This window comes from Anopheles merus, unplaced genomic scaffold (assembly GCF_017562075.2).
Source record: "Anopheles merus strain MAF unplaced genomic scaffold, AmerM5.1 LNR4001043, whole genome shotgun sequence".
Lineage (NCBI taxonomy): Eukaryota > Metazoa > Arthropoda > Insecta > Diptera > Culicidae > Anopheles > Anopheles merus.
In genome coordinates, this window is record NW_024428623.1 from 3,969 (window position 1) to 17,155 (window position 13,187).

Here is a 13,187-nt window from a genome sequence, read left to right on the forward strand (position 1 = left end):
GTTCAGCTGACTTCAGTTTAGTGATGACGTCATGAATAGGAGCTGCGCGTGTTGAACCGGCTTCTGTTGAGTAATGACGTCCTCTCCGGGAGCTCAATGAAGCAATAATGAATGTAAGTAGTATGTATTATTATGGAGAGTTTATCGCATATGATTAGATCAAAACTTACCTTAATATTTTAAAAATGGAAATCGTTTTCTTTGCGTCGCTCACTTTGAAGATTGTTGACGAGGCTAGCAGTTGATAAATAGCGCATACATCTGTAACTTTTTAGACGCAAAGGGTTAGTTGAATGTACCTGCACAAGCACACAGCAAGAAACTTACCTCAACAATTTGCTAGGATAAATCATTCCATAACTGAAGAAGAAGGAACACGGCACAAAACGTAGACGAGCAAAGTACGTCGCACAAGAAATCGCACCTCACTTCAGTACATCCTTCCATAGGGAAAGTTCTGGACAGACTGAGGATGCCTAACACCCGGATGAGCGCGATAGCAGAAAAATTATGGTGGATCGAGAGAGATGGCTAGACTCGGTGCAGCGATATCCGCTGGTAAATGCATGTGTGTGTGACGAACGAAAGACTTCAAACCCCGCTTCCCCAGTATTTCATCCATAGTTTTTCGTCACACGCACACACCTTTACAAGGGCGGCGGTTTGCCGTCCAAAATCTAGAGAGAGAAGAGAGGGCCTCTCGCTTTGGCACACAGAAAAATCTCTCAACAACTTCGGCTCTGCTACTTGGGGACAAGCCTGCAAACGAGAGCTTCGTGGAGAGCTTTGTAGAGAGCTCAGATTACACAGGCCGCCGTCGGTTTTTGCGTCCTTGGGTTGTGCGTTTGTGTGTGTGTGTGTGTGTGTGTGTGTGTGTGTGTGTGTTTTTGTGCGTGCGTGGGGAAACCCCAAAGCTGTTAGATTCTGATGCGTACATTTTCATCCGCTGCGGCTACAAAGTCCATGCATTTTCGATCTCGCTACCAGAGAGACTACACAACCTTTGGATTGGCACCACCATCTGTGCGCTCAGTCTTGCTGTTGGGGGTGTTAAAAAGACACACGATCGAACCAAACGTGCATATAATATGTAGCATATTTCTTTCCGATTCAGCTAGCGAACGCAACTGGAAACAAAGCTTCTCAGAACAAACTCTTCCCAGGCACGGATGGCGCTTCAAAGTTCTTTTTCTTATTATTATTCTTGTCATTACGGCCTACGCGATCATGCCGGCCTTTTCAGGCCTTGAGAACCACGTAGCCGGATAGTCAGCCCTTGCTACGGCGTGTAATAAGTTGGTTCGGACGCGACGGGTAGTTCAACAATGCCATACTATAGACATCACTCTTCAGGTATATTTGTAAGCACGAAGGTGGAGTTTTCGGATGTTTCCTGAATATCATCGATGTTTCAGGTAGAGGACAAACACGATTAAATTAATTACACATCTCGCTTTAGTTTTACAAGTCAAGACTTGACCGACAAAGATTTAACAGTATCACTTCACGACTGCACGTACTGTGCGTAACTGTGATTCTAACTGTCTCCGACTGTCCTGGTCTCATCTTGCATCTTTATTTATACGGTACCTTTCTTCAATTCGATTTTGCGTTTACTTTCGCTTTGTGTCGGTTATGCTGAGGGTTAGGTTTTTTGGTTTAACATATGGTTGTAATTATTCTGTTAGGTCAGTTCTTGAGTTCTTATGCTTACGCGGTGTTTTGTTTCCGACGCTTGCAGTTAACGGTTACGTTTGTACACACGAGGGTACGTTGTCTCCTATTTCATTATTTATGAACTGATGGTTGCTATTATGCAATGTTATTGTTTTTACGCTTTACGTACTTGAAACGTTTTTGTGCTGGGTAATGTTTTTCTGCTGTTTTCGCACCTACGGGGCTGTGTGCGGGTTGTGTGTTTTAAGTGTTTTTGGACAAGGGTTTTGACTTACAATTCCTGGCGTAAGGTTATTTATGTGGTTTGGGTTGTGTTAATTTCTTGAGTGGTTATTTTATCCTTTTTTTGTGTGTTGTGTGGTGTTGACAATTTGTGTTTATTAAGTGTGATGAGAATTGCGTGTGAATTGATTATAGACAGTATAGCATGTGCATGTGCATGCTACAGGCGGACGGTTCATACGCGGTTAGAACCCACGACGGACATGCTGTTAAGATGTGCGGAATGATGGCGGTGCCGCGGGACCGCTCCTATCCAGCGGGCAACTTGCATACTGCCACACTGTCTCCTGCCCGATGCATACGCTGCAGGCAAGGGGAAGGATGCACCTCCACAATAAAAAAAAAAACACCGTCATGAACCAGCGGCAGATCTAACGGTAGGCGGACTAGGCAGTCGCCGAAGATCGCTAGTCTGTAGTATGCCGTATGTCTACAAGTGGACAGAGTATTAGCGACGAGGGCCCTGGGATAGATGTTCATTGGGGCTCCGTGTCTGGAGAACCATGCCCCCCCCCCCCTCCTTTGCCAGGAAACAATTTTAGGGCATGGGACCGATGATCGTAGGGGTCTCTCTCTCCACCGCCCCCCCCTCTCCCTCTCGTCGGCAATTTAAGTATACTGTTCAATCGCCCAACAGCTGTGTGCCAGTACCCCCTTCTCCCGGTCATCAGTTATCATTTACAGGGGCCTCAACTCATCTTTCCGCCTAGGGCCCCCGATTCCCCTAATCCGCCTTTGTCATGAACACCTTCTGTTATTTCGGAGGAGAATTTCGGATAACGTCTTGCGCGTTTCTTTCTGTTTTCTAAGCTACCAATAATTACCAATCTTATAACGACGATTTGCCAGAGAAGAAGAGGACGAAAAAGCCTTTTCGCCATCTATTTATTAAATCTAAAACGCTAGTGATGTCAGCGTAAACAAGTTCAAAAAATGAACGGATTTGTTCCGATCCGTTCCGAACTGCTCGACTCCAGCAGTTGCTCCAACATCCTCCCCCACCTTGACGGAAGTCAATAAACAATTCTACGCATTGCCTTCATTATCGGTGCTAAGAGGTAAGATGCAAACCTTCGTAATTGGACGCGTAAATGTTCCCTTAGCTGTTTTTAGTGTTACTACGCGTACGATGTTGTCGTCTCCGGGATGGATTTCTGTAATACGCGCTAGAGGCCAACGCGTTGTTGGTAAAGATTCGCCCATCAAAATTACCATACGGCCTACGAGAATGTTGTTGTTGTTTTTGTTACCAGACCACGTGTAACTTTTTTGCAACTCTTGAAGGTAGTCTGTTGCCCAATGCTTCCAAAACCTTTGCACTAATAATTGCCATTTTTGTAGATCGTCTAATGTGCATGATTTCAACTGTGTGTAGTCCGGTTCCGGAACGGCATACATCGATGTTCCGATTAGGAAGTGTGCTGGCGTGAGGGCGGCTAACTCATTCGGATCGTCGGATAATGGTAATAACGGCCGAGAATTCATTGCAGCTTCTATCTGATGAAGTATGGTACAGTATCCTTCATACGACAACCGGGTGTTGCCTAGATGTCGGTAGAGGTGTTTCTTCGCGGTCTTAACTGCGGATTCCCACAATCCGCCGAAGTGTGGAGCTTTTGGAGGGGTAAAATGCCAGTTTATCCCCTTATCGGCACAATCGGCAGTAATAGTATTGCGGTGTTGCTCATCCTCGAATAGCTCAAAAAGTTCCCTTAGCTCACGTTCGGCTCCTTCAAAGTTTTTTTCCATTGTCGGAATGGATGTGCGCTGGTAATCCACGCCGTGACGTGAAGCGTCTTAGGGCTGCCAAAAAGCCTGCGGTTGTCAAATCTCCTACCAGTTCCAGGTGAACCGCTTTCGTGGAGAAGCACACGAATACACAAAGATAGCTCTTGGCGGCTGCGGCCTTGCGATGCGCAGGCTTCAAATAGAACGGGCCGGCGTAGTCCACCCCAGTGATGGAAAAAGGCCGGCTAGGTGTGATGCGGGATGACGGAAGTTGCCCGATTGGCTGCTGCACCAATGCAGGATCTTGACGAATGCATCGGAAACAGTTCCGCACGATGCCTTTCACCAATCGACGTCCGTCCAAGGGCCAATACTGCTCCCTAATTTGTGATAGTAGTAGCCTTCCGCTGGCATGTTTTCGTCCCTCGTGGAAGTGCTCTGCTAATAGCCGGGTAAAAGTGTGGTGTTTGGGTATTACCGCAGGATGCTTAGCTTGATATGGTAGCTGGGACAGGTTTAAAACGACCTCCCACTCGAATTATGCCTTCCTTGTCCATGAAAGGGGTCAATTTCGTAAGGCCGATTGCTTTGGCAAGGCTTCTCCTTTTTTCAGTTGCTTAACTTCCACAGAGAAGGCATCTTGCTGTGCTAGTTTACAAAGAGCTATTTTTGCTGCTTCCACATACTCGGCTGTGATTGCTGTTGGTGCTTTAGCATGCCACACTGGCTGCTGCGTTCGTGCTTTCTGCTTCGTGTTGCACACAAAACGTATGCAGTAGGCTATAATGCGTACCATTCTAGTGTAAGAGGATGAGATATCGAACCATGGATGAGATTGTGCACATACGACAGTAGCACTCACCTGACGTGTTTCTAAGTCCATATCGTCTACCGGTTCCGGGTTTGAGCTGGGCCAGAATGATGAAGGATGCGCTAGCCAGTCTGGGCCGGATTTCCAAAGCGTGCTTTGCTTGAAGTGTGTTGCGGACATGCCTCGGGAGACCAGATCAGCAGGGTTGCAGGTACCCGGAACGTGCCGCCATTGCCGTGGATGCGAAAAATGTTGCACTTCCGCAACTCGATTCGCTACAAACGTCTTCCAAGTGTTGGGCGGTGAAGCAATCCATTTCAGGGTTACAGTTGAATCGGACCAGAAGATGGATTCGGCAGACGCAATCTGCATTGCATTCTTGATGCGATGGTGAAGGTGCGCTCCCAGGACAGCTGCACTAAGTTCCAGTCTCGGCAGTGTGACGCGCTTCAAAGGTGCAACGCGAGACTTCGACGCTAGCAGGCTGATTTGCACTTCTCCCTTCGTGGTCTCACAGCGTACGTATGTGCATGCTCCGTAGGCAGCTTCGGAGGCATCAGTGAAAGTGTGAAATTCTACCTTTGAACGTGGTAAAAGTACATAGCGATTAGTTTTATATTCAGCTAAAGCTTGCCAATCACCTTGAATTGCTTTCCATTTTTTGTAGATTTATTGCGGTACAGGTTCGTTCCAGCCGGATTTCAGCAACCATAGCTCCTGCATCAACATTTTTGCTCGTACAAGTATCGGTGCGATCAACCCGAGTGGGTCGTACATTTTTGCAATGTTGGATAATATCGATCGCATCGTTGAAGAGGTGTCATCGATGCCGACATTCGAATCGAAGCATAGATCATCGGTTTCGGGCTTCCACGAGATGCCAAGCGCCTTGACCGTTTCATTGGGTACGAAATATAGTGATGATTGCGTGCCAGTATGGTCAGCACTCAGACCGGAAAGCACACCAAGCAAGTTAGACGTCCACTTGCGCAATTCAAATCCTCCCTTGGCAAGCAACTCGGACAACTCTCGCCGCAGAGCAATAGTCTCTTCCATGGTGTTGGCACCACCGATAAAATCATCTACATAAAAATTGTGCTGTAGGGCCCTGGAAGCAACAGGATAATTGGCACCTTCATCTTCTGCTAGCTGAAGTAGTGTCCTAGTAGCAAGGAACGAGGACGGAGAAAGTCCGTAAGTAACTGTGTTCAGTTCGTATACGTGTACAGGTGTGTATGGCGTGAAGCGAAACAGTACTCGAACTAATCGGCGATCATCTGGGTGTAGCGCAACTTGCCGGTACATTTTTGCTATGTCACCGACCAAGGCGACCTTGTATGCACGGAATCGCAGAATTATGTCCAGTAGGTCATCTTAGGGCAACAATAACTACAACAATAGGGCCAACACAAAGTATATCGTTTAAGGAATAGCCTGAGCTTGTCTTTGCCGAGCCGTCGAATACTACCCTCACTTTTGTGGTGGAACTGGATGCCTTAAAAACCGGATGATGCGGCAGGAAGTAAGCATTTTCGTCGTCAGAATCATTTCTTATCTGAGACATGTCATACTTAAATTGCCAAGCTCCAAATACTCTTTCATGAACTTGTGGTAGTCGGATTTGAGCTGTGGATTCCGTTCCAACCTCCTTTCCAGCAACTCAAAACGGCGAAGTGCAGTTGCTTTAGACAGGCCAAGCTTTTCATTGAAATCAGGCTGTCTGGGTAGACGCACAATGTACCGACCCGAATCGTCTCTTTGGGTGGTTTCTTTATAAAAGGATTCGCATCGCCGCTCATCGGGAGAGTACGCTTCTTTCATAGTTAGCTCCTCTAGCTTCCAAAAGCGTTCCATAGAATCCTCCAGAGAGGCCATGCAGATGATTGTGGATGCAGTGGTGCAATCGCTCGACTGTGCAGGATCTTGAGGAGCGGTGGGCCCAATCATAACCCAACCAAATACGCTATTCAACATTGTCGGAAGGTTTGGAGCAATTTTGTGTTGATTTACGTTCACAAAGAATGAAGCGTAATGACGAGCGCCAAGAATGATGTCGATTGGGGATGATTTGTAAAATTGTGGATCCGCTAAAACGATTTCAGTCGGTATATTCTAGCTGCGAGTACAAATATCATGCGGGCGGCAAATCAGCTATCACCTTGTCAACAATCAAAAATTCAACACCCAACTTGAAATCTGCTGTTCTCGAGGCGATCGTAGCTCGCACCGATTTTTTCACCGTTCTGGTGGAGAAACCTGCCCCCTTAAGGGTTATATTTACAGTGTCATTTCGCAATGCTAACCTCTGAGCGAGCCTGCTGCTCATTAAATTAGGCTGCGACGCACTGTCCAAAAGTGCACGAACAGGATGCACAATGCCATGTGCATCAACAACATTCAATAGTGCAGTCTGGAGCAATACCTGCGAAGGTGCTTGTCTAACTGCAGCTAAAAAACTACGTTGTGTGTTAGCCGTTGGATCGTTAGTGTTGTGTGCTTGGTGTACCGGTTCATCCCACGCAGCTAGCTGTATGGGTGTAGTGGTGGAAGTGCCGGGAGTGCTTTGTGAGTGTAACATTGTGTGGTGTGCTAAATTACAGTGGCGACATTTATACTGCGAGGAGCAATCTCGAGCTCTATGATTGTCCCGCAGGCAATTTAGACATAACCGCGCATCAAGCGCTGTTCGGTAACGTTGCGCAGGATTCATGGCAAGGAATCGCTGGCATTTTATGATAGTGTGCGGAATGTTGCATAAGTGGCATCTGTTGTTATCACGATCAGTTGTGGCAAAGCTGGAGGTGCGGGTAAAATTATTACGTCTGGCATAGGATTGTGTTTCATCATTTAACGTCTCAGATTTGTTTACTAACAGCGTTTCTAGAACTCTCATACGGCGATGTAAAAATGTAATGAGTGCTTCATAGCTGGGATTTTCATTGTTTGACGCATGCTCTTCCCAATCGCGTAGTGTTGTTGTTGGCAATTTTGTACACAACAAATGTTCCAAAATGCTGCTCCATTCATCTGTTTTTTCTCCTAAATGGCTGAACGTTTTTTTTATGCCGCTCGAATTCATCGACCAACTGATGCAATGCCGTTGCGCTTTCTTTCCTAGCCGGTGTGATGCCAAACATAGCCTGCAAGTGACGTTTCTTAAGCAGGTATTCATTTGAGTATCTTTCAGTGAGCATTTTCCAAGCCAGTGTATAGTTATTTGAGCTTATCGTTATCGAAACCGTCGGTGGTAGATGCGACCAGTTTTCTTCCGCAGAAGACAGGATGGAAATCGTCTGTTGGACGACATCAAGGCCGAAATGGTAAACGATACGATAAAAAATTTTATGCGGATGAAGATTTCGATCGTCTGTATGCCTTGGTCGGTCCAGAAATAAGCCGCATGGATACAAATATGCGAGAAGCGATCACGGTCCAAGAAAGGCTTTTAATAACATTGCGGTATTTGGCAACGGGGGAGACATTTGCAATACTTGTTTCGCGTAAATATGTTTTTTTTTTGTTTCAGCGGTCCGATTGGAGACGGTAGTGGCGTCGGTCTTTTCTATGGCAGCACCGTGGCAACATCGAATCTCATTCAAACCGTCTCCCCGTACGCAGGACTGATAAAACTTTTTCGGACAAAAGCAAGTGAAGAGAAGTCAGCAATCGAAAACGATGCAAGAGCCGAATGTTGAATGAATTAAAATGACATGTTTGGATTTTAATGAGTATTGTATAATTTTAGGTTTCTAAATCGTCGATTGCCAAAATTGTGAAGAATGTGTGTGCCTGTTGAAACATAAACATTTGCGGAGCTATGTAAAGGTATGTTTTTGTAAATATTTTTATTATTTTTTATTATATTAGAGATCCCACCCCAGCATCGTCTGCCGCAAACGATTTGTGGCATCGTTCTGTTGCTCGGGGGGTAAATGGTTTAACCATGCCCCCACCCACTGGCCAAACATGGAGAAATAATTTTCCATCGCTGGGGTGGGTGCTGGGCTTGGTGCTGGGGTCGGTGCTGGGGTTGGTGCTGGGGTTGGTGCTGGAGTTGTTGGTCCTCGGATTGGTGCTGGGGTCGGTGCTGGGGTCGGTGCTGGGGTTTGTGCTGGGGTTGGTGCTGTGGTTGGTGCTGTGGTTGGTGCTGGAGTTGGTGCTGGAGTTGTTGGTGCTGGGATTGTTGGTGCTGGGATTGTTGGTTGCGGCGGAATTGAGGAATAGGAACAAGAAGGGATTGGGTGGGCTTGGGTGGAGGTGTGTTGTTCTAGGTCGTCATCGAACTGAAAAGAGAGATAAAAAATAATGAGATAGCATAATCAAAAAGTTGCAAAATAAATAAGGTTGCATTTATATCCAACGACGAGCAATACATATGAGTTAAATTTATGAAATATAATTAATTTATCTTTGTATGTGTTATTATCATTTCAGATGCCGTCCACAGCAGAAGAATGGAAGGAGAAATAAAAAAAAAATTGAACAAAGGTGGAATTTTCCGCATGCAATTGGGTCCATTGATGGCAAACACGTACAAGTGGAAAAGCCTAGTAATAGTGGATCAGAGTATTACAACTATCAACATTATTTCAGCATTGTATTACTTGCGGTAGTAGATGCCGATTACAGCTTTTTACATGCAGTTATTGGAGGAAAGGGTAATATCTGACGGAGGTGTGTTTAAAAACACACGCTTGTACCAGAGGCAGGAAAACAACAGTTTGAACGTTCCGGAACCTGAACCACTGCGAGTTCCATATGCAATGCGAGTACATTACTTTCTTTTAGGCGATAAAGCGTTTGCTTTTACCAGGTACTGCATTCGACCATTTGGAGGCATGCATGCGGAAGGGACAATTGAAAGCGTTTTCAACAAACATCACTCTCGTGCTCGAATGATCGTTGAAAATGTGTTCGGGATTTTAGCCAACCGTTTCCGCATTTATAAAAGCCCGATTCTGCTAGAGCCAGAAGATGCTAAAACGGTTATTATGACAACAATATATCTCCATAATTTTCTTCTTCTTCTTCTTCTTCTTCTTCTTCTTCGGTGAGTGAGGATGTATTCCCCTACATTTGACGTTTCAAATGTATTCAATGTTTTACCCACTCTATATTTTAACCTGACAGTTGTCATTTGGTTTTTTTTATGTTTTTTTGTTTTTTTTTCTTGCCTTCATTTTTGTCTTTCTATGCTATTTTGTTTGTATTTTTTAAATTTCTATTTGATTTTCCTTCATGAATTTTTTTAATTTCATATCCTGATTTTTGTTTCCATCTTTCTTTTAATCTATCAAATGTTATGTCTCCTCTATTTGTTTCGTATGTTTTGCAGTTAAAAACCATATGCCGCCCTGTATTTTGTGTTTGGCATATTTGGCACACTCCTGATTCTACTAATTTCATTTTGGCCAGCCAAAATGGTGACAGGTCGTGTCCTGTTAACAATTTGTTTATTGTTCTCACTTCTTCCGGGTTTATGTCAATATCTTTTTCCCACGGTATCATTTCAATTTTTTTTTGAAATACCTGGAATTTTTCTCCTTTGTTTTGACATTGTTCCTCGTACCAGATTTTTGTTTTCTTTATCATTTCTATTTTGTATCTTTCATACGCATCTACCAATCTTATTTTGTTTTCTGTTGTTATATTTGAGATTGTTCCTTCTTTGGCTAATCTATCCGCACATTCGTTTCATCTATTCCTACATGTGCGGGTATCCACCATATTTTTGCCTTTAATCTATTTCCTATTCCTATTATATTGTATATCGTTTCTTCAATTTCTTTCCTCATCTTTGGCTTTTTTCAGGATATCACAGCTTGTTAAACTATTCGTGTATATTGTTGGTCTCTCCATCTTTAGTTCTTCTGCCATTTTCATAGCTATTTCAATTGCTGTCAGTTCTATGCTTGCTATGCAAGCTTCGTTATTTGCTTTAATGCTATGATACCAGTTTTCTTGTCCTTTCTGTATGTATATTCCTATTCCGTTTTTTTCTTGTTGTTTACTTCCATCTGTAAATATGTTGTTTCTTTTTTTCATTTGTTCATTTATGTTCTCTAATACTATTTGTTTCGTTACTTGGTTATTCCTATTTTTCTTCTCTTCTATCTTGTTTTTTATGCTGGTATTTATGCTTACGTTATGTTCTATGTCGTTTATTTTACTTATGGCTATGTTTTGTATGGTAATTCTGTTCTCTTTAATAATTGTTGTTGTGCTGTTAATGTTTTCTTGTTTGTGTTGTTTCGTACTGCATTCAACAGTTGTTCTCTTATTATGGGGCTAACTGTGTAAGCTTTGGTCATTTCTTTGTTTGCTATATATTTACACCTTATTTCTAGTGGGATTTCTGCTTTTATGGCATGCAGCGAATTAATCGGGGTTGTTTTGGTACATCCTGATATTTTCCTTAGGGCCGTATTGGCTATAGTACTTATTTTCTTTCTGGTGTTGTTTTTTTGCATTTTTTGTAATCGACGATGCGTTCTCGAGTATACTGCGGATTGTAGCTCTATATATATTCCTTGCTTTATCTGTTCCTAATCCTCGATTTTTTCCACACAGCACTTTGAAGACATATAATCTGTCTCTTGCCTTATTTTTTATATCCTCAATATGTTTTTTGAAGTTAAGTTGTTTGTCTATAGTTATTCCCAGATATTTGTATGCCGTTACGTTTTCTATTTCTATGTTATTTATTTTTAATCTGACTTTCTGTTTTGTTTTGCCCATTATCATCATTTTTGTTTTGTTTATGTTCATTTCTAATTTTAGTTCGCTTATTGCCCCATGGAATTCTATTATACCTCTTTGGAGTGTTCTATTTAATAGTGTTATATTTTTATCTGCAGCCACTATAGCAAAATCATCCGCGTACTGTATTTGTCTAATCTTTGGTATTTTGTTTATCCTATTATGTATTTTTCTTGTATAAATATTAATAATGTTGGGGACATCACGTCACCCTGTGGCAGTCCATCACTGACTAGTTTTTTGATTATTTTTTTTACATTCTAATTCTATGGTTTTTTTAAATTGACTAATCCAGGTTATTATTGGCTATTCATGTTTGTCTTGACGAGTTCTTCTATCAGTATTTTTAGTTTTACGTTATTATATGCGTTTTCGAGATCTGCAAAGATAATACCTATTTTCTCTTTTGTTTTTTTTCTTTTTTTGTATCCAGTTTAACAAATAGTTTGCGCACATTTGTGTTGATTTATTTTTTCTGAACCCAAAGGATCTGTCTGGTAGTATTTTGTTTATTGCACAGTGTTTATCTATTTTTTTTAGGACTGCCGAATTGCCTACCTTCATGATTGTTTTGATTAATGATATGAATCTGTAATTTTCTACCCTTGTTTTGTCCCTGTTTGGTTTTTGTATGCTATAGTTTTTATTCTTTTTAGCTCTTTTTTTATTTTTCCTTTTTCCCACATCTCGTTTATTTCGTACCTTATAATTTTAGATGTTTCTGGGTTAATGTTTTTTCAGCATTTCGTATGTTATTTTGTCTACTCCGGGAGCTGATTTTTTCTTTTTGGTTATAATTTTTTCCCACTCTTCTTCGTCTATTAGCTTGTTTTCGTTTATGAATTCAGGTATGTTTATTGATTCAATATCTATTTTTTCATTTTTCCCATATGTTTTTCTGAGAAGTTGTCTCGCCGATTCTTCGTTGTTATGAATTATATTTTCTTCTCTTATAATTTCTTCCTTACCATCTAACTTTTTAACTAGCCTCCATAGTTCCTTTGTCGTGGTGTTTTGTTTTTTTTTCTATTGAGTTTTTGTAGAATTCTTTTATATTCAATTTTATTTTTCTTTTTAGTACTGCTTCATTTTTTTTTGTACTCTATGGCATCTTTTATATTTTTTGTATTGTTGTATATTTTTCTTGCTGTATTTCTGTTTTTTAGTGCCGTTTTAATATCTTTATTCCACTACGACTTAGGCTCATAATTAACCTTGGTTATATTTTGTTTAATTATTGTTTCTATTTTTTTTTGTTATTTGGTTAATTGTTGAAATCTTAGCTATTTTAAGGTTTTGCAAGTTTTTAATTACTTTTCCCTTGTTCAGTTGTGTTCTTTGTTTTTCTTCTTAGTCTTTTCTTTTATGCATGCTTTTATGATCCTGTGTTTGCTGCTTCCTACATGTTGTTCTATTATATTTTTTTCTATCCTAGTAAATAAATCTTGTGTGATTATGGTCAAATCAATTGAAGTGTCCTTCTTGTTTGGATCTTCTGATATGCATGTGTTTTTTTCATTTTTTTAAAATTAAAAAGTTTGTATAATCAAATTCTTCTATTAATTTAGTTCCTTTATTATCGATTTTTTTGTCTCCCCAAAATGTATAATCTCCCATTATAACTGTTCTTCTGTTGAATATTGAGTTGATTTCTTGTGTTACTTCTGTTATTTCTTGTAGAGTTGTTTTTGGGCTCATGTATATCGATATGATATTTATAGTACTTTCTATTAACTCTATTGCTACTATTTGTATGTTTTTTATCCTATTTCCTATTTTTATTTGTTTAAATTTCATACCCTTTTTTATGATGATTGCGCTTCCGCCATATCCATCTTCTCTGTTTTCTGTAATAATATTATATCCTGTTATTTTGTGTTATCTTTTTCTTTTATCCATGTTTCTTGGATGCATGCTATGTTGATTTTCT

At 41.4% G+C, this 13,187-nt stretch overlaps 1 protein-coding gene across 1 annotated transcript; it reads right to left on the bottom strand.

Moving 5' to 3' along the window:
• Positions 1 to 4,397: 4,397 nt before the first annotated feature.
• Positions 4,398 to 5,554, bottom strand: LOC121603317. The gene is made up of 3 exons (XM_041931981.1): positions 5,180 to 5,554; positions 4,550 to 5,077; positions 4,398 to 4,484 (listed from the first exon to the last, which is right to left on the bottom strand). The coding sequence occupies exons 1-3, from the start codon at positions 5,552 to 5,554 to the stop codon at positions 4,398 to 4,400; spliced, it is 990 nt and encodes a 329-aa protein (XP_041787915.1).
• Positions 5,555 to 13,187: the final 7,633 nt, after the last annotated feature.

Bases quoted from the DNA above. Each gene is read 5' to 3' on its own strand.
- LOC121603317 (XM_041931981.1), bottom strand. From the start codon at position 5,554: ATGGAAGAGACTATTGCTCTGCGGCGAGAGTTGTCCGAGTTGCTTGCC. The intron at 5,078-5,179 runs GTACCGCAATAA...CCACGTTCAAAG, and splicing joins AATCCGGCTGGAACGAACCT to GTAGAATTTCACACTTTCAC. The intron at 4,485-4,549 runs GTGAGTGCTACT...CTCTTACACTAG, and splicing joins TGGACTTAGAAACACGTCAG to AATGGTACGCATTATAGCCT.